At 46.9% G+C, this 23567-nt stretch overlaps 1 protein-coding gene across 5 annotated transcripts in view; it reads right to left on the bottom strand.

The window, feature by feature from the left end:
• The window catches only part of RHBDL2 (rhomboid like 2), a 55239-nt gene extending 42071 nt beyond the window's left edge, over positions 1-13168 (bottom strand). For 2 of the 5 annotated variants that reach the window (XM_033227032.1, XM_033227033.1), the window contains exon 1: positions 484-613. In XM_033227032.1, the coding sequence (XP_033082923.1) occupies positions 484-598 (115 nt within the window). In that variant the 5' untranslated portion in view covers positions 599-613. Of the gene's footprint in view, positions 1-483; positions 614-3865; positions 3964-12995 lie in introns of those variants that run through there. The other 3 variants (XM_033227037.1, XM_033227035.1, XM_033227034.1) reach the window with 3 other exon arrangements.
• Between the last annotated feature and the right edge of the window lie 10399 nt (positions 13169-23567).

The following is a 23567-nucleotide window of genomic DNA, read 5'->3' as shown; positions in this document are numbered from 1 at the left end:
AAATTAAAGTTTGCCAGGTGCAGTGGTGTGCACAGCTGCACTTCCAGGTACTTGGGAGGCTGAGGCGGGAGGATCGCTTGAAACAGGGAGTTCAAGATTGCAGTGAGCTATAAGGGTGCCACTTGCACTCTAGCCTGGGTGACAGAGCAAAACCCTGTCTCCAAAAACTAAATACATAAAAATTAAAAAAAAAATTAAACAAAAGAAGTGTGAGTCTTCTTTTTGGTTATTGTCATCCCATCCTTTCCTGTACTCTTATCTCCCTCTTTTTCCTCCAGCTGCCTAGACAGTCCCAGACTAGTCCCTGGGAATTCCCGAACGGAAGCTGTAGAGGACGTGGCAGGTCATGACCCCTGGGGGAAGATGGGGCTGGGAATTCCCACCATCCCCACTGCTACCACGAGGACTCGAGGTGGACACAAGTGTCCAAGACGGAAAAAGGATTTGCCTTTTTGAGAAGCTGGAAGACTAAATCAGGCTCACCTTCCCTTCTTCGCCTCACCCAGAAGGGCCCTGGCAAGGCCAACACCCTTACAACAACTCCTTTTCCATGGCAGACACTTTTAGTTGTGAGCTTGTGCCGCTTGCCTAGCTGCATTCAAACAGGGAGGTTTTAAATATCTGAATTGTTTTTTCTCAACAGCTGGCCCCACCCTTTCGTTGGTACCAGGCGGGCCCCTACCGGGGCTGAGACCAGCCTTGATGTGGCTGGGAAGCTCAGGAGGCTGGGCAGTGGGCTGTGCTGGGTGTAGCCAATTGCTGCCCAGCTGGGCCTGGCATGGAGACTTTTGGTAGTGTTGCTAGGCGCCTGGGTAATTGAGAGGCCAGGATTGGGCTTCTGGGCCACAGAGCTTAGCAGCCTCCTTCATCACACTGCAAACCGTCATTATGCCAGAGGCCTGCAGCAATCTCTCTGCGGTTACAGCCTGAAAGGATGCTTTTTTAGCTACAGAAATTAAGAACTGGCTTTTCAATATTACAGGTTTGTGGTTGTGGTTGTTTTCTTTTGGCTACATTTCTGAGGATACACTTGGAATAAATAGGCAAAAGATTTAAAAACAAAAAATGCCTTCACAAACCCCCATTTCCAAAAGCTTGGCTTTTTCCTGAAGCAAAGCACACTTGACCTCAGCAGTAAGGGCAACTAAGGTAGACAACTCTGCTTCCTGAGCTCTCTCTATGGTCCACTCTGTGTCAAAAGCTTCTTCCTTGAAACTTCACAGGTGGGCTATGGTTCAGGGTAGGGGGACCAGAGAAAACCCCAGGCATGTGCAGGGCCTCTCACCAGAATAATTTCTTCAAATCCCTCCCATTCAAAGACCATCATAATACCTCAGCCTTCTCACTCTACAGAACCACTTTCGTTTATATTATTTTCTGGATCCTCCCATCTGCTCCGTGAAGAAGACATCTTTATTATTCCCATTTTGTAGGTGAGCAACTAGGGCAAAAAAGAGGCATCCATGATTACATACCTAGTGACAGCAAAGCTGGAGCACAAACCCAGGAATCTCAGACCAGAGTCTGGGCCGCCCCACATCTATGTAACATATTACATGTATTTGTGTACCCTGTTATAGTATTTGTGATGGTAATAATAATACACACTGGTGTACAAGACATAGGAATTTCATCCTGTATCTCGTATTATCCTAAACACATCATCTTTGTTGGTTGTGACTGGGCTTTCAAAGCTGTGGTGTGTGCACTAAGGGATATAGTCTGAAAGAATTCTCAAACACAGACACATTATTTGCATGAGTTAACAGACCTAGCACACCAGAGCACAAGGCTGAAGGAAAACAGTGACCGTGGGGCACTTACCCCTTAATTCAAGGACAGTTGGCTCAGGCCCTTAAGTAAGGAGACAAAATCATAGCTTTCAATAGATATTTGTGGGCATTTTTCACAAAAGGCTTTCACTGCCTCATCTAGGATTTTTTTCAATAGTGGTCCATTGATAATGATCAACCATCTGGCTTGCACAGGACTAGGAGTTTCTAGTGAGACATTTAGTGCTAAAATCGGAGCAAGCCAAGGGTGTTGGTCACCCTGTCATGGACCACCTGCATCAGAATCATCTGGGGAGGTTAGCACAGATGGCTGGTTCTAATCCTAGAGCACTGGTTCTTCACCCTGGCCTCACATCAGAATCATCTGAGGAGACTTAAATGTGTTTGAGCTCACCCCAGATCGACAGAAACTGGGTCTCTGGGGTGAAGGCCTGGCACTCGTATCTTTTCATGTGCAGCCAAGACTGAAAACTTCTGCCCTAGAGATTTGGATTCAGAGGGCCTGGGCTCAGGTCTTGTTCAGAAATCTGCATGCATTTTTAACACCTCCCAGGGATTCTTATATACACCATGTTTCGACAACCAGTGAATGCTTATGTGATGTGTGCATCCAATAGTAGCATTTCCTGAATGCCTTGTATGTGTTACGTTCTGAAAACACATGGGAAAAAAAAAAGGAAAGAAAAAGAAACCACCTCCTGTTCTCCAGGCCCTCTCTATTCAGTGGGGAATAAAGACCTATAAATTGTTCCAACATAGTATACTGTGGTTTAGATTTAAAAGTAGGTCAGCGCCATCAGCATGGTTAGGGCTATTCAGTTCCCAGAAGCCAAGTATGGTAGACTAAAGATGGAGCATATAATTTTCCATTCCTCTCACCAAGAGATACGGTTTGGGTTTGTTTCTCCTCTCCTTAAGTGTGGGCCAGCCCTTTGACTGGTTTTGACCAATACTACGTGGCAGAGGCTGTGCTGGGTACTTTGCAGCGCCAGGCCTTAACGGCTATGCAGTCTCCACTTTTGCTCCTTTGGGAATGCTTCCGCTTTGAAGCCTAACACCATATAAGAAGGTTGACTATCTGGAGGCCACCATACTATGAGGAAGCCCAAGGTGCCCACATGGAAAGAGAGGCCATGTAGAAGAGCACGAAGGTGGGAGTCTCTCTGAGCCTGCTCCGGCTCAGGAGGTTGCCTGATTTAAAAAAAAGAAAAAGTCATGTGAAAATAAAGAAAAGCACCAAGGTGCCAGACCTATGAATGGAACCTCCTTGACCTACCAGCCCAGCTCATCCACCAGTTGAATACAGCTATGAATGACCCTAGCTATGACTACATGGAGAACTGCTCAGCTGAACCCTGCCCAAACCCCTGACTTACAGAACTATGACAAAATAAAATGAGTCTTGGTTTTTCTGTTATTTGTTTGTTTTGAGATGAGGTCTGACTCTGTCACCCAGGATGGAGTGCAGTAGCAGGAACACAGCTCACTGTAAGCTCCACTTCCCCGGTTCAAGGGACTCTTGGGTCTCAGCCTCCTGAGTAGCTGGGACTACAGGTGAGCACCACCATGCCTGACTAATTTTTGTATTTTTTGTAGAGACGGGGTTTCGCCATGTTGCCCAAGCTGGTCTTGAACTCCTGAGCTCAGGCGATCCACCCCCCTTGGCCTCCCAAAGTGCTGGAATTACAGGCGTGAGCCACCACACCCATTCTTGTTTTCAGTCACTAAATTTTGGGGTGATCTGTTACACAGTAATAGCTACCAGCATGCCTCATCAGAACCAGAAGACAGAATGACATCTCATACCATTCTGCCTTTCTTTCCATTCACATTGTTCATCTTTGTATTCTTCCATTGAGTAGATTACTGATATCTGACCCGAAAATGCCCTCTCAAATTAGTCTTCACTCTGTTTCCACTCCTGCCTCCCTCCCACATGAAACAAAACAAAACCGTAAATTAAAGTGTATCAACTCTCAGCTTAAAAATCCTTCAGTGGTTTCCCATTGTCTGTGGGATAAATATAGGATCCTGACATCAAATGATAAGATCCTGTATGACCCAGCTCCTACCTTCTTTGTGGAATTCCCTTTCTACTTCTTTCTCCCGACGACTCAGTGCTGCAGCCACAGCGGCGTCTTTCTGTTCCTGGAACACACCAAACCCTCTCCTGCCTCAAGGTCTTTGTACTTGCTATTTCTTCTACCTAGCCCTCCCCATCCCCTACAACACGCACACACAAGGTTGGTCTTGGTCCTTCATAACCCGTAGCATGTCCCTAGGAAGTCTCCCCTGCCCATGCCTTCCCGCACCCCTGTATACTCTACTACATTTCCCCACTTCTATGCTCCCAGCACTTACCATTATCTAAAAATAGTTAGTTTATTTATTGTCTGTCTCTTTCTGCTAGAATATGAGCTCGACAAAAGCAGAAAATATTTCTCAGCAAGTGTTTGCTGAATTAACAATCACACGAATGGAGAAGGAAGGAAAAGGAAAGTATCATGGAAAGAGCTCTGACATTGCAGGAGTCAGAAAATCCTGGTCCTTGCTCTAATTCTGCCCCTGCTTACCTATGGATAAACCACTTCCCCTCACCTAACCAGAAACCTCATCCCCACCAGCAAACACATGGCCGGCAATGTTTATCGGTGTCATACACCACAGGTCTTCACAATGTTTTTTTTTTTTTTAAGAGATGGAGTCTTGCTCTGTTGCCCAGGCTGGAGTGCAGTGGTGCGATCTCGGCTCACTGCAACCTCCACCTTCTGGGTTCAAGCGATTCTCCTGCCTTAGCCTCCCAAGTAGCTGAGAGTACAAGTGCCCATCACTATGCCTGGCTGATTTTTGTATTTTTAGTAGAGACGGGTTTTCATTTGTAGGCCGGTCTGGTCTCAAAATCCTGACCTCAAATGATCCACCCCCTTTGGCCTCCCACAGTGCTGGGATTACAGGAGTGAGCCACCGAGCTGGGCCCACAAGTCTTCACAATTTTTTCTTCATAAATCCCCATAAAATTTTTAAGAATGTCAGGTGTGGTGGCTCATGCATATAATCCCAGCACTTTGGGAAACCGAGGCTGGTGGATCACTTGAGGCCAGGAGTTCGAGACCAGCATGCCAGTATGGCAAAACCCCATCTCTATGAAAAATGCAAAAAATTAGCCAAGCATTAGGGAGGGTGCGTGTAATCCCAGCTACTCAGGAGGCTGAGGCAAGAGAATCACTTGAACTTAGGAGGCAGAGGTTGCAGTGAGTAGAGATTGTGCCACTGCACTCTGGCCTGGATGACAGAGCAAGACTGTCTCAAAAATAAATAAAAAATAAAAATAAAATGGCCAGGCGCGGTGGTTCACACTTGTAATCCCAGCACTTTGGGAGGACGAGGCCGGAAGATCATGAGGTCAGGAGTTCAAGACCAGCCTGGCCAACATAGTGAAACCCCGTCTCACTAAAAATACAAAAAAATGCGTGGTGGTGGGCACCTGTAATCCCAGCTACTCAGGAGGCTGAGGCAGGAGAATCGCTTAAACCCGGGAGGCGGAGGTTGCAGTGAGCTGAGATCACACCACTGCACTCCAGCCTGGGTGACAGAGCTAGGCTCAGTCTCAAAAAAAAAAAAAAATTTTAAGAAACTCTGTTCTTTCTCATACATTTTAAAGGTTAATAACTACAATTATTTTTTACAAGTTAAAATCGGCTCCAAGATCAAATCTTTTGTCATACTCTTTGTTAGAGACATGTTTTAAATATATTTTCATCCAAACCTTAGAGCTACAGATTTTACTTGTTCAGTTTATGGAAAATGTCTACCACATAATCCAGTTGGCAAAGTCTGTCCTCACTGTCAAACCAATTAGCCAAATCAAACAGATTTTCTGTCCATAAGAAAATCTACCTTTATTTTTAAAAGGTTCCATAAATGCACTAATTTGCATCCCCATGACAACTGGCTCATGTCTCAATTCTAATTTTATAATACATAAATAAAGAGCTAAAGCACTTAAGTTTAATATAGCATAATGACTAAAAGCACAAATTCTAGAGGAATGCAAAGGTGTCTGGAATTCAAATTCTGATTTCACCACTTAACACTTCTGTGACCTTGGGCAACTTATTAAACCTCTTTGTGCCTTGGGAGCATTATCTGTAAAAGGAGGGTGGTAAATGTCTACTTTATAGATTCAGTATGAGTATTGAATTAGTTTATTATCTGTAAAACCCTTAGAACAGTGTCTGGCACATAATTAGCATTGAGCAAATTTTTCATTTTGTTTTGTTTTGAGACACGGTCTCACTCTGTTACCCAGGCTGGAGCACAGTGGCATGATCTCAGCTCACTATAACCTCTGCCTCCCGGGTTCAAGCGATCCTCCCACTTTAGCCTCCCAAGTAGCTGAGACTACAGGTGTGCACCACCACACCTGGCTAACTTCTGTATTTTTTGGTAGAGATAGGGTTTAGCCATGTTGCCCATGCTGGTCTCGAACTCCTGAGCTCAAGCAATCTGCCCGCCACGGTCTCCCGAAGTATTGAGGTTACAAGTATGAGCCACCACACCTGGCCCTATTTGGGTTTTGTTTTGTTTTGTTTTGTTTTGAGACAGGATCTTACTTTGTCACCCAGGCTGAAGTGCAGTGATGCAAACCCAGCTCACTGAAGCTTTGACCTCTTGAGCTCAAGATATCCTCCCAACTCAGCCTCCCAAATAGCTAGGACCACAGGCACATGCCACCATGCCCAGCAAATCTTATAGAGACGAGGACTCGTCACATTACCCAGGCTGGATTCAAACTCCTGGGCTCAAGTGATCCTCTCACTTCGATCTTCCTAAGTGCTGGGATTGCAGGAATGAGCCACTGTGCCCAGTCTAAACAAGTATTTTTATTTATTTTTATTTTTTATTTTCTGGCTCTACTTAATCAGCTTCTTCAGGTTGAATAAACAAGAATTTCTTTCAGTTTGTTGGTCTTTTGGGGATTTTTTGAGATGGAGTCTCACTCTGTTGCCCAGGCTGGAGTGCAGCAGCATGACCTTGGCTCACTCCAACCTCCATCTCCTGGGGTCAAGCGATTCTCCTGCCTCAGCCTCCTGAGTAGCTGGGATTATAGGTGCCTGCCACCATGGCCAGCTAATTTTTGTTTTTTTGTTTTATTGGGTTTTTTTTTTTTTTTTTTTGAGACGGAGTTTTCCTCTCGTCACCCAGGTTGGAGTGCAATGGCGTGATCTCGGCTCACTGCAACGTCCGCCTCCTAGGTTCAAGTGATTCTCCTCCCTCAGCCTCCCGAGTAGCTGGGATTACAGGCACCTGCCACGACGCCCAGCTAATTTTTGTTTTTTGGGGTTTTTGGTTTTTTTTTTTTTTTTTTTTTGAGATGGAGTTTTGCTCTTGTCACCCAGGCTGATACAATGCACTTTTCATAAAAATCTCAGCAGGCTTTTTGTAGAAATTGACATGCCGATACTAAAATGTATTTGGAAATACAAAAGACCTTCAGTAGTAAAAACAATTTTGAAAAAGAAGAACCAAGTTGAAAGACTTATACTACCCGGTGGCAAGACTTACTATAAAGTAACAATGGTGTTGGCCTAAGAATAGACGTATATATCAATAGAACAGAACAGAGATTGCCGAAATTGATTAATAGATCAATTGATTTGCAACAAAGATGCCAAAGTAATTGATTTTCTTTTCTTTTCTTTTCTTTTTTTTTTTTTTTTGACACAGTCTTGCTCTGTTGCCCAGGCTAGAGTGCAATGGCGTGATCTCAGCTCACTGCCACCTCCGCCTCCTGAGTTCAAGCGATTCTCCTGCCTCAGCCTCCCAAATAGCTGGGATTACAGGCACCCACCACCACACCCAGCTAATTTTTGTATTTTTAGTAGAGATGGGGTTTCACCATGTTGACCAGGCTGGTCTTGAGCTCCTGACTCGTGATCCACCCACCTTGGCCTCCCAAAGTGCTGGGATTACAAGCATGAGCCACTGCACCTGGCAATTTTTGTATTTTCAGTAGAGACGAGGTTTCACCATGTTGGGCAGGCTGGTCTCGAACTCCTGACCTCAAGTCATCCACCCAACTCGGCCTCCCAAAGTGCTGGAATAATAGGCGTGAGCCACCGCACCCGGCCAGCAAGGATTCTTTTCTCTCTTTTTTTTTTTTTTCTTTGAGACGAAGTTTTGCTCTTGTCACGCAGGCTGGAGTGCAATGGCGTGATCTTGGCTCACTGCAACCCCCACCTCCCGGGTTCAAGCAATCCTCCTGCCTCAGCCTCCTGAGTAGCTGGGATTACAGGCGCACACCACCAGACCCAGCTAGTTTTGTATTTTTAGTAGAGACAGGGTTTCTCCATGTTGGTCAGGCTGGTCTCGAACTCCTGACCTCAGGTGATCAGCCCGCCTTGGCCTCCCAAAGTGCTGGGATTATAGGCAAGAGCCACTGCACCTGGCCAAATATTCTTAAATAAAACAAATACTACGAGTCTGTAGTAGAAGCACAGCACCCTTTAGTTTCTCCTGTCTGATCTCTCTTTACTTGCTATCTCTCAGGAACAGAGCATTCTCTAACTGTCCTTTTGAACAATGGACCTTGTTCAATGAATTTGGGATGGACAGAGGTGTAACTTTCTTATAAAGCCAAAGAAGAGAAACAATGAAAACAGAGTTGAAAAGGAGAACTTAAAAGAATCCAGACAAGCAGATGACTTTTAGGCAAGAGTCCCTGCAGAAGTTGAGAATCTGGAAATGGATTCCTTTAATGTTATCCGTGCCCCTGCATCCCCAATTCCAGGACCACTGGCTAGTTTGACACACCCTCCCTGGACACATTCGGAGCGAGATACAATTCCTGGAAACCCTTCTACAACTCCATCTGTAGCTCTCTGATGTAGGACAGCACAAGGTACTGCAAGTAATATCCTTGAACTTATTCCAGATTATACAAAAGTAAAGTATTCATAAATTTCAAGACTTTTATTAGAAGGAACAGATTCACTGTGACCCAGTATAGAGCTGAGGGCAAAGTACCAGTCATCAGGAACAGGCCAACTCAAGAGATCCTTCATGAACAAGCCATGATGAAGTCTTAAAAAGGGAGATTAATTTCCAAAGATAGGTGGGGACCCATCAGGCCTGAACACCTTGGCGTCATCATATACTTGGCCCCCACACACCAGCCTCACTTCTGAAATGTAAATCAGGTGGTGTCACTCTCATTGTTAAATATTTTTTTTTTTTTTGAGACAGTGTCTCGCTCTGTTGCCCAGGCTGGAGTACGGTGGCGCGATCTTGGCTCACTGTAACCTCTGCCTCCTGCGTTCAAGAGATTCTCCTCCCTCAACCTCCCGAGTGACTGAGACTACAGTCACACACCACCACACCCAGCTAATTTTTTGTTTGTTTTTTGTTGTTGTTGTTGTTATTGTTGTTGTTTAGTAGAGACTGGGTTTCACCACATTGGCCAGGCTGGTCTCGAACTCCTGACCTTGTGATCCACCTGCCTCAGTCTCCCAAAGTGCTGGGATTAGAGGCGTGAGCCACCACACCCAGCCAAAATCTTTTCAATGGGTGTCCAATGTCCTTGGTTTAAAGCCTATTCTTTAAGGAGGCACAGAAAGGCCTCATGACCTGAACGCTTCCTATTTTTCCACTTTCATTTCTTTCCATTTCCCCAAATACACCCTATGCCCCGGCCACACTGAGCCCCTAGCAGTTCCAGCTCCCACTCTCCACGAGGTCTTTTGATGAGCTCCTCCCTCTGCTAGAACATCTTCCCCCCCAGCTCCATTTGTTGTCTCAGGGAAGTATTAACACCCCCTTTAAGACTCTGTTCCTTACTATCACATTTGGGATTAAGTTAAAGAAAAGAAAAGAAAAATTTTTAATTAAAAAAACAAAACTGAAAGACTCTGTCCTTAACAACTCCTCTGCAAAGCCTTTTTGAGCATCTAACATGTGCTTAGCATTGTGTTAGGCGCTGCAGATGCATGGTAGAATTAAATGCTCTTCTTAGTTCCGTCAGCAACCTCTGCTTGTGTCTAGAGCATCACTGTCTTCTTTGTATAATAACTGTCTCCTCTACAAGGCTGTGAGCATTCTGAGGACAGGACTTCCACGTTACTTATCTTTGACTCCCTATTACCTAGTCCATGGAATGCATCAGTAAACATTTGTCAAATTTATTTACTCACAAAGAATTCATTGAAAATTTTTGTATCAGAAATGAATGAGGTGCTGAACGAACAGTATTATAAAACTGAATGAACAGGATCATGCCCATGATCTCTGTCCTCTTGAAACCTTGCAGTCTCAGGGGATAAACAGAGCACTCGATTTAGTGAATGGTGTAGGAATGAGTGAATGAGTTAACGAATCAGGGAAGGAGTCTGGATGCAGCAGCCCAGAGCAGGAGATCTACAGGAAGTCAACGACCAGTGTCTAGGGAGGTAGTTGTGGAATGCTGATGCTCTTTTGGTCTTTCTTTTTTTCTTTTCCTTGAGAGATAGTCTTGCTCTGTCACCCGGGCTGGAGTGCAGTGGCCTGATCTCAGCTCACGGCAGCCTTGATGTCTCAGGCTCAAGTGATCCTCCCATCTCAGCCTACAAAGTAGCTGAGACGGGCCGAGCATGGTGGCTCATGCCTGTAATCCCCACACTTTGAGAGGCCAAGGCAGGTGGATCCCTTGAGTCCAGGAGTTTGAGACCATCCTGGGCAACATGATGAAACCTTGTCTTTACCAAAAATACAACAACAAAAGTTAGCCGGGCATGATGGTGTGCACCTATAGTCCCAGCTATTCAGGAGGCTGAGGTGCAAGAATCAACTGAGTTGGGGATGCTGCCACTGCACTCCAGCCTGGGCCACAGAATGAGCCTCTGTCTCAAAAAAAACAAAGTAGCTGAGACTACAGGTGCACACCAACACGCCAGGCTAATTTTGTTTTATTTTTTGTAGAGAAGAGGTCTCACTGTGTTGCCCAGGCCAGTCTCAAACTCCTGGACTCAAGCAATTCTCCTACCTTGGTCTCCTAAAGTGCTGGGATTACAGGCGTGAGCCACCGTGCCGGGCCTTCTTTTTTTGAGATAGGGTCTCGCTTGTTGCCCAGGCTGGCTTTGAACTCCTGGCTTCAAGCAATCCTCCTACCTCAGCCTCCCAAAATGTTCGGACTACAAGGCATGAGCCACTGCCCTCAGCCTGGTCTTTCTAATACAGAGAAACTTGAAAGACAGCAAGCACCAGAGCAAAAAGCATGGAGTTTAGAGTCGGACCTAGACTTGAATTCTGGATCCATTTCTTATTAGCCATGTGACCTTAGGCAAATCCCTTAACCTGTTTGTATCTTCATTGCCCCATCTATGAAATGGGGTTAATAATAATATCATAAGAGGATTATGATTAAATAAGAGAATGCATTTAAAGCCCTTAGCCTGCATCCATAGTTTAGGAATTGGTGGTTCCCATCACTTGCTCAGTGTTGAGTGTGCAAATTCAGAAACACAGCATGTCTGGACTCAGTCCTGGTCCAGTATTTTACCACAAACCAGCACCTGACACCTTCCCTACTCCCATGCCTATGTGGCTTTCCCTTCCTTTTTATTTTATTTTTTAAAGACAAGGCCTCATTTTGTTGCCCAGGCTGGTCTCAAACTCCTGAACTCAAGCAATCCTCCCGCCTTGGCCTCCCAAAATGCTGGGATTACAGGAGTGAGCCATGGAACCCAACCTTCCCTCTCCCTTCACCACTCCCCCGTCACTGGCCAGTTCTGTTTACATTCTGCCTACGTGCTTTCAAGGCCAGGGGTTGTCTAGCATATCTTTACAAGCCTAAGGTGAGGGAGTTGCTGGTTAGGGAGAGGCATGGCAAGAAGGCGGTCAAAGAGGAAGGGAAAAGCACAGGTGTTTAAGAAGGCTCCACAATGAGCCTGGCACCCGGCTTGGTGTTCAACATGCATTGTTCCCTGTCATCTTCATAAAAATATCATTTTGAGACTGGGCGCAGTGGCTCACACCTGTAATCCCAGCACTTTGGGAGGCTGAGGCGAGTGGATCGCGAGGTCAGGAGATCAAGACCATCCTGGCTAACACGGTGAAACCCGTCTCTACTAAAAATACAAAAAATTAGCGAGTGTGGTGGCGGGCGCCTATAGTCCCAGCTACTCAGGAGGCTGAGGCAGGAGAATGGCATTAACCCGGGAGGAGGAGCTTGCAGTGAGCCGAGATCTCACCACTGCACTTCAGCCTGGGCGACGAGCAAGACTCCATCTCAAAAATATATATATATCATTTTGAGCTGGCCCCCGTGGCTCAGTTAACTCAGGAAGCCGAGGCAAGAGGACTGCTTGAGCATAGGAGTTTGAAGTTGTAGTAAGCTATGATCAGCCATTGTACATAGCTGGGCAATGTGGCAAGACCCTGTCTCTTTAAAAAAAAAAAATTATAGCTGAGGAAACAGAGGCTCAGGAGGTAAACAGAAAATATGGGATATAAAGCCAGTCTCTCCGTGACTCCAAAATAATTTTCTACTCTGTCATGCTGCCCACCAGCTTGTAGATAATCACCAAATGTTTGAGGAATAAATTTCAGTTTTCTTATTCCCAAGAGGAGTAGAAACTGTGCAGCCCTCCCTCCAGAGTATCCAGGTGTATGCTCTAACAGTGATGAATAAACAAATGAACACTAATGAATAAATGAAACACTGAGTGAAATCTCTCTGATACCCACACCAGGAAGAAGGAAACAACCCTGGAGGAGCCGTCTTGCAGGAAGGAGTGGAGACTGTCTCCGTGGCTGTGGTCTCCAGTGGCCAGGTCAGCAAAGGGCTAGGAACTGGCTTAGTTGGAGTTAGAAAAACTTAGGAGGGTAGGGGATGCTGGGGACAACGTGATGGCTGGAGAGAAAGCCAGTGCGAAGGGCAGGGAAGAAGAAAGAAATGACCCTGTCCCCATCCTCAGCCCTTCCCTGCCATTTCCCTCGGGAAGATAGCCCCTGACTCTTGGCCCAACATGCTGCCAGCTTTTAAAATGAAAGTAGCAGGATCCAAAGTGGCCACACCAGGAGGTCACTCCAGAAGAGGGGTTACCAAGGGAGCACCCCACATGTCCCTCCTCCTGCCTGCACAGCACCCCTCGGCCCTGCACTTCCTGCTGCCGCCCCCTTGTCCTGACACGGGACTCCCTCCACTCCCTCCCAGCTCCCACATCTTACCCTGAAAGACCAAGGTAGGGGCGTCCCAGGCCGCGCCCGTCGGTCTTTGTGTTCCAGGCTTCCTGGGCCAAGGGGTTGCCCGCTGCCCTGAAGCTCCCACTCTGCCAGGTGCTCCTCAGTCCGTCCCCAAACAAAAATCCTCCAGACAGGTTCCAAAGCTGCCCAGCCCAGGAAGAGGGAGCCTGAGGAAATCCCCTCCCAGCTGGGCTGGGCCGGTCTGCTTGGCAGTCTTGCTTCTGGGCTGGCCCTGGATGAATGAGCCCTCCCCTTCGTCTGCTTGGGTCTTAGCCAGGGAGCCGGTGGCAGCCTCTACTCTTTCTCCAGGGCACTGAGCTCCATTCGTCCTCCAAGTCCTGCCCTCCTGCTTCATGCGTGGGCCGCCTGCTCTCCACTCTCAGCTCTCTGACACCTCAACCGGGTGGTCTCTATCACTCTGCATTTGGTTATGCTTCAGTGTGAAGCCAGGCCTGTACTGGGCACCAGGGTGAGTGACTTGATGATCCTCAGCAGAGATTTAGTCCACAGAAGAATTGATGACACCATGGCCCCTGGTGAAATAGCTTTGCCAGCTCCGATTATTCAAAGCATTTTGAGAATAACTGGCCTTGTGTGAGGCCCTGAGGATGAAGAGGTAGACTAATGGGATCCCTGACCTCCTACTCTACGAGGAAGACAAAGAATGAAGCTCTAAGTAGACGTTGCTCAAGATTCGGGCAGAAGGTGGCCAGGCACAGTGGCATGCCTGTAATCCCAGCAGTTTGGGAGGTTGAGGCGGGTGGATCACCTGAAAGTGGGAGTTCAAGACCAGCCTGATCAACATGGAGAAACTCCGTCTCTTCTAAAAATCCAAAATTAGCCAGGTGTGGTGGTGCATGCCTGTAATCCCAGCCACTCAGGAGGCTGAGGTAGGAGAATCGCTTGAACCCGGGAGGTGGAGGTTACAGTGAGCCGAGATCGCACCATTGCACTCCAGCCTGGGCAACAAGAGCGAAACTCCCATCTCAGAAAAATATAAAAAATTCAGGCAGAAGGGACCAGGGAGCACTCCCGCTGTGTGGAAGTGTTAAGATGGGTTTTGAAAGATGAACAGGGGTTTTCCAGAATTGTGAGCAGGGAAGGGGAGCACAGGCTGACAGAAGAGGCCATGGGAAGGGACGGAATTCAGCAGGAACTACTCAACGTTCAGAATTGTAAGCAGGGAATGTCAGATCAGGAAGGGCCTGTGTGCCTTGATAAACGGTTTGGACTGTGTCCTATAGGTTCCAGGGAGTCACAGAAAGGTGTTTGTTTGTTTGTGTGTTTGTTTGTTCGTTCATTTTTTTGTTGGAATACAGGGTCTCTCTGGGAGGCAGAGGTTGCAGTGAGCCAAGATTGTACCACTGCACTTCAGCCTGGGCGACAGAGTGAGACTACATCTCAAAAAAAAAAAAAAAAAAATGGGGTCTCTCTCAGTTACGCAGGCTAGAGTGCGATGGTGCAGTCATAGCTTGAAACAGCCTTGAACTGCTGGGCTCAAGTGATCCTCCTACTTCAGCTTCCTGTGTAGCTGGGACTACAGGCACGCACACCATGGCCAGCCAGTTTTAAAATTTTTTGTAGAGATGGAATTTCACTATGTTGCCCACGGTGATCACAAACTCCTGGCCTCAAGAGATCCTCCCACCCCAACCTCCCAAAACACTGGGATTACAGGTGCTACACCACACCCTGCTACTCACAGATAGGCTTTAAACAAGGGACACAAACTATTAGACTGCATTTAAAATAGAACACTGGGGCCAAGTGTGGTGGCTCACACCTGTAATCCCAGCACTTCGGGAGGTCAAGGCTGGAGGATTGCTTAAGCCCAGGAGTTCAAGACCAGCCTGAGCAACATAGTGGCACCTGTCTCTACAAAAAAAAAAAAATTTGTTAATTATCCAGGCAATGGTGGTATGCACATGTAGTCCCAGCTATATTCCAGAGGCTGCAATGAGAGGATAGCTTGAGCCCAAGAGGTTGAGGCTGCAATGAGCTATGATTACACCACAGCACTCTAGCCTGGATGACAGAGTGAGACCCTGTCTTAAAAAAAAAAAAAAAAAAGGCCGGGCGCGGTGGCTCAAGCCTGTAATCCCAGCACTTTGGGAGGCCGAGACGGGCGGATCACGAGGTCAGGAGATGGAGACCATCCTGGCTAACATGGTGAAACCCCGTCTCTACTAAAAAATACAAAAAACTAGCCGGGTGCGGTGGCAGCACCTGTAGTCCCAGCTACTCGGGAGGCTGAGGCAGGAGAATGGCGTGAACCCGGGAGGCGGAGCTTGCAGTGAGCTGAGATCTGGCCACTGCACTCCAGCCTGGGCGGCAGAGCAAGACTCCGTCTCAAAAAAAAAAAAAAAAAAAAATCACTGGGACCTGCAATTTAAAGAAGGGTTTGAAGGGGACAAGACTAGAGGCAAGAAGACCAGTCAGGCTTGCATGAGTCGGGATAAGTGATAATGTAGACCTTATCAAGGCATTGGCTAGGGAGTGGGGGTGGGAGTGAGAGAAAGAAATAGATTTAAGAGATGCTAAGGGGTAGCATTGATGGGACTTAATGAGTAAGGGAGGAGTCTAGGATGACTCTAAGATTTCCAACTGGAATAACTAACTAGGTGGATAGTGGTGCCTATAAATAAGATGGAGAAATCAGGAAGAACGGCCAGGCACGGTGGCTCACGCCTGTAATCCCAATAATTTGGGAGGCCGAGGTGGGTGGATCACTTGAGGTCAGGAGTTTCAGACCAGCCTGGCCAACATGGTGAAACCCCGTCTCTGCTAAAAACACAAAAATTAGCTGGGCTTGGTGGTGTATGCCTGTAATCCCAGCTACTCGGGAGGCTGAGGCAGGAGAATCGCTTGAACCCAGGAGGCGGAGGTTGCAGTGAGCAGAGATCACGCCATTGCACTCCAGCTTGGGCAACAGAGCAAGACTCTATCTCAAAAGAAAAAGGGTTGGGTGCAGTGACTCACCCTTGTAATCCCAGCACTTTGGGAGGCTGAGGTGGGCGGATCACAAGCTCAGGAGATCGAGACCATCCTGGCTAACACGGTGAAACCCCATCTCTACTAAAAATTCAAAAAAATTAGCCGGGCATGGTGGCATATGCCTATAGTCCCAATACTCAGGAGGCTGAGGCACGAGAATTACTTGAACCTGGAAGGCGGAGGTTGCAGTGAGCTGAGATGGCACCACTACGCTACAGCCTGGGCAACAGAGCGAGACTCCGTCTCAAAAAAAAAAAAAATCCGGATCAGGAAGAAAAGCAATTTGGGGGGAAATGAATTCTGTTCTGGACCTGTTGAGTCAGGGGCACCTGCAGAGATGTTCAAGGAGCAGTTGCTCCAGGGATAGATAGGAGTTATGTATCCGTCAGGGTACCAGCAGGATGCAGAAGGCATCTTCAGCTAGATTTGAAGATCTGGGAAGGGTAAAGGAAGTCATTAAGAGATGTTTGGCCGGGCGCGGTGGCTCAAGCCTGTAATCCCAGCACTTTGGGAGGCCGAGACAGGCGGATCACGAGGTCAGGAGATCGAGACCATCCTGGCTAACACGGTGAAACCTCGTCTCCACTAAAAAATACAAAAAAAAAAAAGAAAAAAAAAAACTAGCCGGGTGAAGTGGCGGGCGCCTGTAGTCCCAGCTACTCGGGAGGCTGAGGCAGGAGAATGGCGTGAACCCGGGAGGCGGAGCTTGCAGTGAGCCGAGATCACGCCACTGCACTCCAGCCTGGGCGACAGAGCGAGACTCCGTCTCAAAAAAAACAAAAAACAAAAACACAAACGAGATGTTTAACATCCCGGGATGTACAACAGTGGGAAGCCTTAGGCCTGAAGGGACAAGGAGATGCAACATTCACTGAGTCCAGTGAGAGCTGGAGCTGTGGACAAGGACCCCTGGCAGAGCGGCAGTTGTGGAGAAGGCAGCCCCCACTGGAGCAGAATGGAAACAGAGGAAGGAATATCCCAATCACTTTAGTCTCCAGCTTCCTATTCCTGATTCCTCTCATTAGCTAAACTCAACCAGAAGCCAGAGGGCAAGGTGCCCCAAGGCACAGAACAAGGCAGAGAATGGAGGGTGGGGGAGGAGTCAGCAAACAGCTGGAAAAAAGAGATTCAGGAGTTGCACAGAGATGACAACTCAAGCCATGGGAGTGGGTGAGGTCATTCAGGGAGATAAATTAGAGACAAAGAAGAGGACCTAAGATAAGACTCAAGGGAATGCTGTAGGGGCAGAAAGAGTGAGCTCTTCCCTCCCCATTATAAAGGGTCACAGAGAAAAGCATAACAGATTCATTACATGCGCACCTGTGCAAGGGAGTCGTACAAGATATTAACTCAAAGGAGGGCCAGATGGTTGATGCTGAAATATTCTCTTCACTGGGGAAAAGATGGATGGAGGGCTGGTTGTTGGAGTCAGTTCTTTTCAGGATAAATGAATAAGCCCAAAGAACAATGGCCTAGGACCAAGTTTCTCCAGGCTCTGAGGGAGGTGGCCACACAGGTTAACGGGAGGGTGAAAGAAGAAAGCAAGAAAAGGTTATATCTTATTCTGCAGATGAAAATATCTCAGGTCAGCCAGGCGCGGTGGCTCATACCTGTGATTCCAGCAATTTGGGAGGCCAAGGTGGGCGGATTGCCTGAGCTCAAGAGTTCAAGACCAGCCTGGGCAACATGGTGAAATTCCGTCTCTACTAAAAATACAAAAAAAGTTAGCTGGGCTTGGTGGCACGCACCTGTAGTCCCAGCTACTCGGGAGGCTGAGGCATAAGAATTGCTTGAACCTGGGAGGCTGAGGTTGCAGTGAGCCGAGATTGCACCACTGCACTCCAGCCTGGGTGACAGAGTGAGACTTTGTCTCAAAAAAGAAAAGAAAAGAAAATATCTCAGGTCATCTCAGAAAGAATAGATGGCAGCCTGTGGTTGAGTTACTCTTTTCTAGATCTGGAGAAAGGAAGCAGGGCTCAGGGAAAGCCTGGCTGTGTATTTCACAAATGTGACTTTTTCTCTACAGATGTAAATCTCCTCCACAAAAAGCAGCTTTTCAGGGCTATTTCTGTCTACAGGCCCTCTGAATAGCCATATCAAAATAAGTCAAAGAAGTATATTTTGGGATGAAATATTTTTGGCTTCTTTTCACACCAACAAGGGCCAAGCAGAGTATATAGCAAGGGAAAATAAGAGGAAAGGCCAGAACTGAGAGCCAAGCACACTGTCCACCACAGGCACAGAGCAGAGAGAAAGGACTCAGATGGCACAAAAGCAACCAAGCCCTGGACGGACAGAGTAGTAGAAGGAGGAACCTGGGAGATGCCTGGGGCACTCATGTCGGGCACTGAGGCTTTCTGTAGGGAGCTTATACCTACATATGTATAAGGAAGTTACACCTCACCCACATTTTCTAGCTACAGTGGTTGGCAAGGTTACCTGCTACGAGTTAGGAGGAGAAAGACTGGGTGGAAGATTGAAGGAAATTGACAACTGCTTAAAAAAAAAAAACAGCTGAGAGGTGAGAAAAGTGACCAAAGCAAGGCAGAAGCTCACAGAGGGATGCCAAGAATCGAATCAGAATGGCACAGATCAACAAGCAGGCAAGAATGAGGGACCCTCAAGGAGTGCGAAACTGGGGAAACCAGGTCCTGTCCTGAGTGGTATGTTAGTAACATCAATGCAGCATGGGTGAGAGCCGGGCAAATGCCGCCAGCAATGATTCAGCACCCAGGACTGGAGACAGCTTTCACGTAAAATGAAAAATGTTGACTGGGTGCGGTGGCTCACACCTGTAATTCCAGCACTATGGGAGGCCAAGGCGGGCGGATCACGAGGTCAAAGGATCGAGACAAGCCTGGCCAACATGGTGAACTCCCATCTCTACTAAAAATATTAAAAGAATTAGCTGGGCCTGGTGGCAGGCACCTATAGTCCCAGCTACTCAGGAGGCTGAGGCAGAAGAATCACTTGAACCCAAGAGGTGGAGGTTGCAGTGAGCCGAGATCCCACCACTGCACTCCAGCCTGGGCGTCAGAGCGAGACTCCATCTCAAAAAAAAAAAAAAAGATGAAAAATGTCTACAGAATAAAGGTCCTGCTCAGCTATGGAAGTGCAAAGAGTATCAGGAGGTAGTGCTTGGTCGCAGACCTGTACTGGGGTTGTGGTTGGGCCACCTCAACTCTAACATCTAGTTATCCCTGGCGTCAAAGACACTACTGACTGTTCCAGCCCTCCAGCCAGCCTCCCTTGTTGTGATTTGAGGCTCAACAAGCTGCATTCTATGCTCTGTGATTTCAGAGAGAAAAGGTGTCTGCCCACACCCAGTGTACTCACAAGTTAGGGAGCTCTCAGAAAACAAAGCCTTGTGATCTATTCAGAAATAGGAAAATAAAAAAGAAAACAAACCCTATATTTTATTTATCTCGGTATCTCCAGCACCCAGAACAGGGATTGGCATTGAGTTTGGTTCAAAAAGGTGTTTGCAAAACATATCTGGAGGAGGTTGATATGCCCTTAAATATTTGTAAATGAATAAATTTTCATTTAAAGACCAGGCACAGTGGCTCACGCCTGTAATCTCAGCACTTTGGGAAGCCGAATTAGGCAGATCACCCGAGGTCAGGAGTTCAAGACCAGCCTGACCAACATGGTGAAACCCCCATCTCTACTAAAAATACAAAAAAATTAGCCAGGCATGGTGATGCATGCCTGTAATCCCAGCTAGTTGGGAGGCTGAGGTAGGAGAATCACTTGAACCCGGGAGATGGAGGTTTTGGTGAGCTGAGATCCCACCATTGCACTCCAACCTAGCAACAAGAGCGAAATTCTATCTCAAAAATAAATAAATAAAAATAAATAAATTTTCATTTAGAATTTGTACACCAGTTCTGTGTAAATTTCATTAATGTGAATCACTATCCACAAATTGTATCAGTTCTGAGATATTGACAAGTTCATATTTCTTTTTTTTTTTTTTCCTTTGAGACGGAGTCTCACTCTGCAGCCCAGGCTGGGGTTCAGTGGCACAATCTTGGCTCACCATAACCTCCACTTCCCAGATTCAAGTGATTCTCCTGCCTCAGCCTCCCGAGTAGCTGGGATTAGAGGTACCCACCACCACGTCTGGCTAATTTGTGTATTTTTAGTAGAGATGAGGTTTCACCATGTTGGCCAGGCTGGTCTCGAATTCTTGACCTCAGGTGATACACCTGCCTTGGCCTCCCAAAGTGCTGGGATTTGAGCCACCATGACCAGCCACAAGTTCACATTCCTAAGCATGCAAAATTTGGAGCTTGACCCTGAACTGTGGTGAATTCACCGAGATCATGAGTCTTTGGGGCCAGAGAACCAGTCTTCTCCCTTTTTTTTTTTTTTTTTTTGGATGGAGTCTCACTCTGTCACCCAGGCTGGAGTGCAGTAGCACGATCTCGGCTCACTGCAACCTCCACTTCCCAGGTTCAAGCAGTTCTCCAGCCCTAGGGTCCCAAGTAGTTGGGATTACAGGCACATGGCACCACGCCCAGCTAATTTTTGTATTTTTTAATAGAGACGGGGTTTTGCTGTGTTGACCAGGCTGGTCTCCAACTCCTGACCTCAGGTGATCTGCCCACCTCTGCCTCCCAGAGTGCTGAGATTCCAGGCATGAGCCACCGCACCCAGCCCAGTCCTTTGCAATGCTACCCCAGCACCATCCCTGTCCATCCAACCAACATCATGATTTTTCTCATTTAAAATTTCCATTTGAAAATTCTGTAGATGGTTGTTTGACTTTCCCCCACCCCTCCAGCAGCTCTTGGCTGCTCAGGCAAAAAACAGGAGGGTGGTAGGATTGACTTAGGTTTGGGTACTACAGAAAGACAAGGATCAGGTACATTTCCAGCTCATCACAACCCCCTCTCTTGGAAAGCCTCCCGACTCCATACCATCCCTCAGGACTTTAGCTGCCATATATATATATTCAATGACCAGCATTGGTCACAGTGATTGGACCAAAGCAGGACATTTGACCCAGGTTGGGCCAGTTAGTTTCCCTTTCCTAAAAATTTGCAACTGGGGCAGAAAAACCCTGCTCTGTCTCTTCGTTTTGGTGAAACTAAAAGTAATAAACCTGGGAACTACATAGAATTCTGAAACTGCTTTTGCAAAAATTATAACAGTGAGAAAATTATGACAGTAAAAGAGAACTGACCTAAACAATTCCATCTTGCCTTCAACCTCCAAACTGCCCTTGGTCATTCCTGGACATGGGCCAAACTAACTTTGGGAGAAATGTGTAGTTTAAATGTTAACATCTCTTCCCAAAACTAAAATGAAAGGCCACCAGTTTAGGAGGATGAGGGGGCCTGAATTCCACTAAGATATAGGCTTCCTTAAAGGATTACTAGTCACTGTTCCAGAGGTTCCAAGATTTACAACCTCCCCAATTACTCTTGTAAATAACGTCACTATTGTAGAACCTAGGATTGGCCTTTTAAGATGCTTTTCAGACTTTTGTATTTCTGACGAGCAGATGATTCTAGCTAGATCAGACCCTCTGTGGCCTCCACCTGGAAGTGAATTCGGCACAAGAAGACCGGTTTCCACACAGTTATGATTGCATCCCCAAACAATCAGCAGAACCCATTCCCTAGCCCCCTGCCTGCCAAATTATCTTTGAAAAACTCTAGCCTATGAATTTTCAGGGAGATTGATTTGAGTAATAATAAACCTCCAGACTTCCATTTAGTCAGCTCTATGTGTGTTAAACTCTTTCCCTATTGCAATTCCCGACTTTTATTTTATTTTATTTATTTCTTCAGCCACCACACCTGGCCAAAGATAGGGCCTTTAAAGAAGTAATTAGGCCAGGCACAGTGGTTCATGCCTGTAATCGCGGCACTTTCAGAGGACAAGGGGGGCAGATTGCCTCAGCTCAGGAGTTTAAGACCAGCCTGGGCAACATAGTGAAACCCCGTCTCTACTAAAATACAGAAAAGATTAACCGGGCATGGCAGCATGCGCCTGTAGTCCCAGCTACTTGGGAGGCTGAGGCAGGAGTGTTGCTTGACCTGGGAGGCGGAGGTTGCAGTGAGCCGAGATCATGCCACTGCACTCCGGCCTGGTGACAGAGTGAGACTCCGTCTGGAAGGAAGGAAGGAAAGAAGGAAGGAAAGAAGGAAGGAAGGAAGGAAGGAAGGAAGGAAGGAAGGAAGGAAATGAATTAAGGTTAAATAAAGTCATAAGGGTTGGGGGGGCTAGGACTGGTGTCCTTGTAAGAAGAGACGGCCAGGCATGGTGGTTCACACCTGTAATCCCAGCACATTGGGAGGCCGAGGCAGGCAGATCACCTGATATCAGGAGTTCAAGACCAGTCTGGTCAACATGGTGAAACCATGTCTACTAAAAATACAAAAATTAGCCGGGCATAGTTGTGGGCGCCTGTAATCCCAGCTACTCGGGAGGCTGAGGCAGGAGAATTGCCTGAACCTGGGAGGCAGAGTTTGCAGTGTGCCAAGATTGCGCCATTGCACTCCAGCTTGGGTGACAGAGACAGACTCTGTCTCAAAAAAAAAAAAAAAAAATTAGCTGGTCATGGTGGCACACCTGTAATCCTGTCTGCTCAGGAGGCCGAGGCAAGAGAATCGCTTGAACCCAGGAGGCAGAGGTTGCAGGGAGTCAAGATCACACCACTGCACTCCAGCCTGGGTGACAAAGTAAGACACTGTTTAAAAAAAAAAAAGAAGGAAACGAGAGAGGGAGGAAAAAAAGATGCTGCCAGGTTGCTTTCCAAAAAAGCTAAAAAAATTTGCCTTTACATCAGCAATATGAGAGCTTCTTTTTTCTCCACAGCCCCTCTAGTGATAGGTACTACAAATCTTCTAATGCAGGTCTACCCAAATGTCCATCAATCAACAAGTGGTAAGGAAATTGTGGTATATATAGATATAGATACGATGGAATACTACTCAACCATAAAAAGGAATGAATTAATGGCATTCACAGTGACCTGGAGGAGACTGGAGACTATTATGCTAAGTGAAGTAATTCAGGAATGGAAAACCAAACATAGTATGTTCTCACTTATAAGTGGGAGCTAAGCTATGAGGATGCAAAAGCATAAGAATGACACAAAGGACTTTGGGGACTCAGGGAAAAGGCTGGGAAGGGGGTGAGGAACAAAAGACTACAAATTGTGTGCAGTGTTTACTGCTCAGTTAATGAGTGCATCGAAATCTCACAAGTCACCACTAAAGAACTTACTCATGTAACCAAACACTTGTTCCTCATTAACCTATGTAAATAAAACATTAAAAAAAAAAAAAAAACTGGGCGGGCGCAGTGCTTCACGCCTGTAATCCCAGCACTTTGGGAGGCTGAGGCAGGTGGATCACGAGGTCGGGAGACGAAGACCATCCTGGCTAACATGGTGAAACCCTGTCTCTACTAAAAATACAAAAAAAAAAAATTAGCCGGGCATGATGGAGGGCGCCTGTAGGCCCAGCTACTCAGGAGGCTGAGGCAGGAGAATGGCATGAACCTGGGAGATGGAGCTTGCAGTGAGCTGAGATCACGCCAGCCGGG

This window comes from Trachypithecus francoisi, unplaced genomic scaffold (assembly GCF_009764315.1).
Source record: "Trachypithecus francoisi isolate TF-2019V2 unplaced genomic scaffold, Tfra_2.0 Lachesis_group12, whole genome shotgun sequence".
NCBI classification, from domain to species: domain Eukaryota; kingdom Metazoa; phylum Chordata; class Mammalia; order Primates; family Cercopithecidae; genus Trachypithecus; species Trachypithecus francoisi.
Note: the sequence above shows the minus strand (reverse complement) of the source record. Positions and strands in the feature narration are given on the sequence as shown.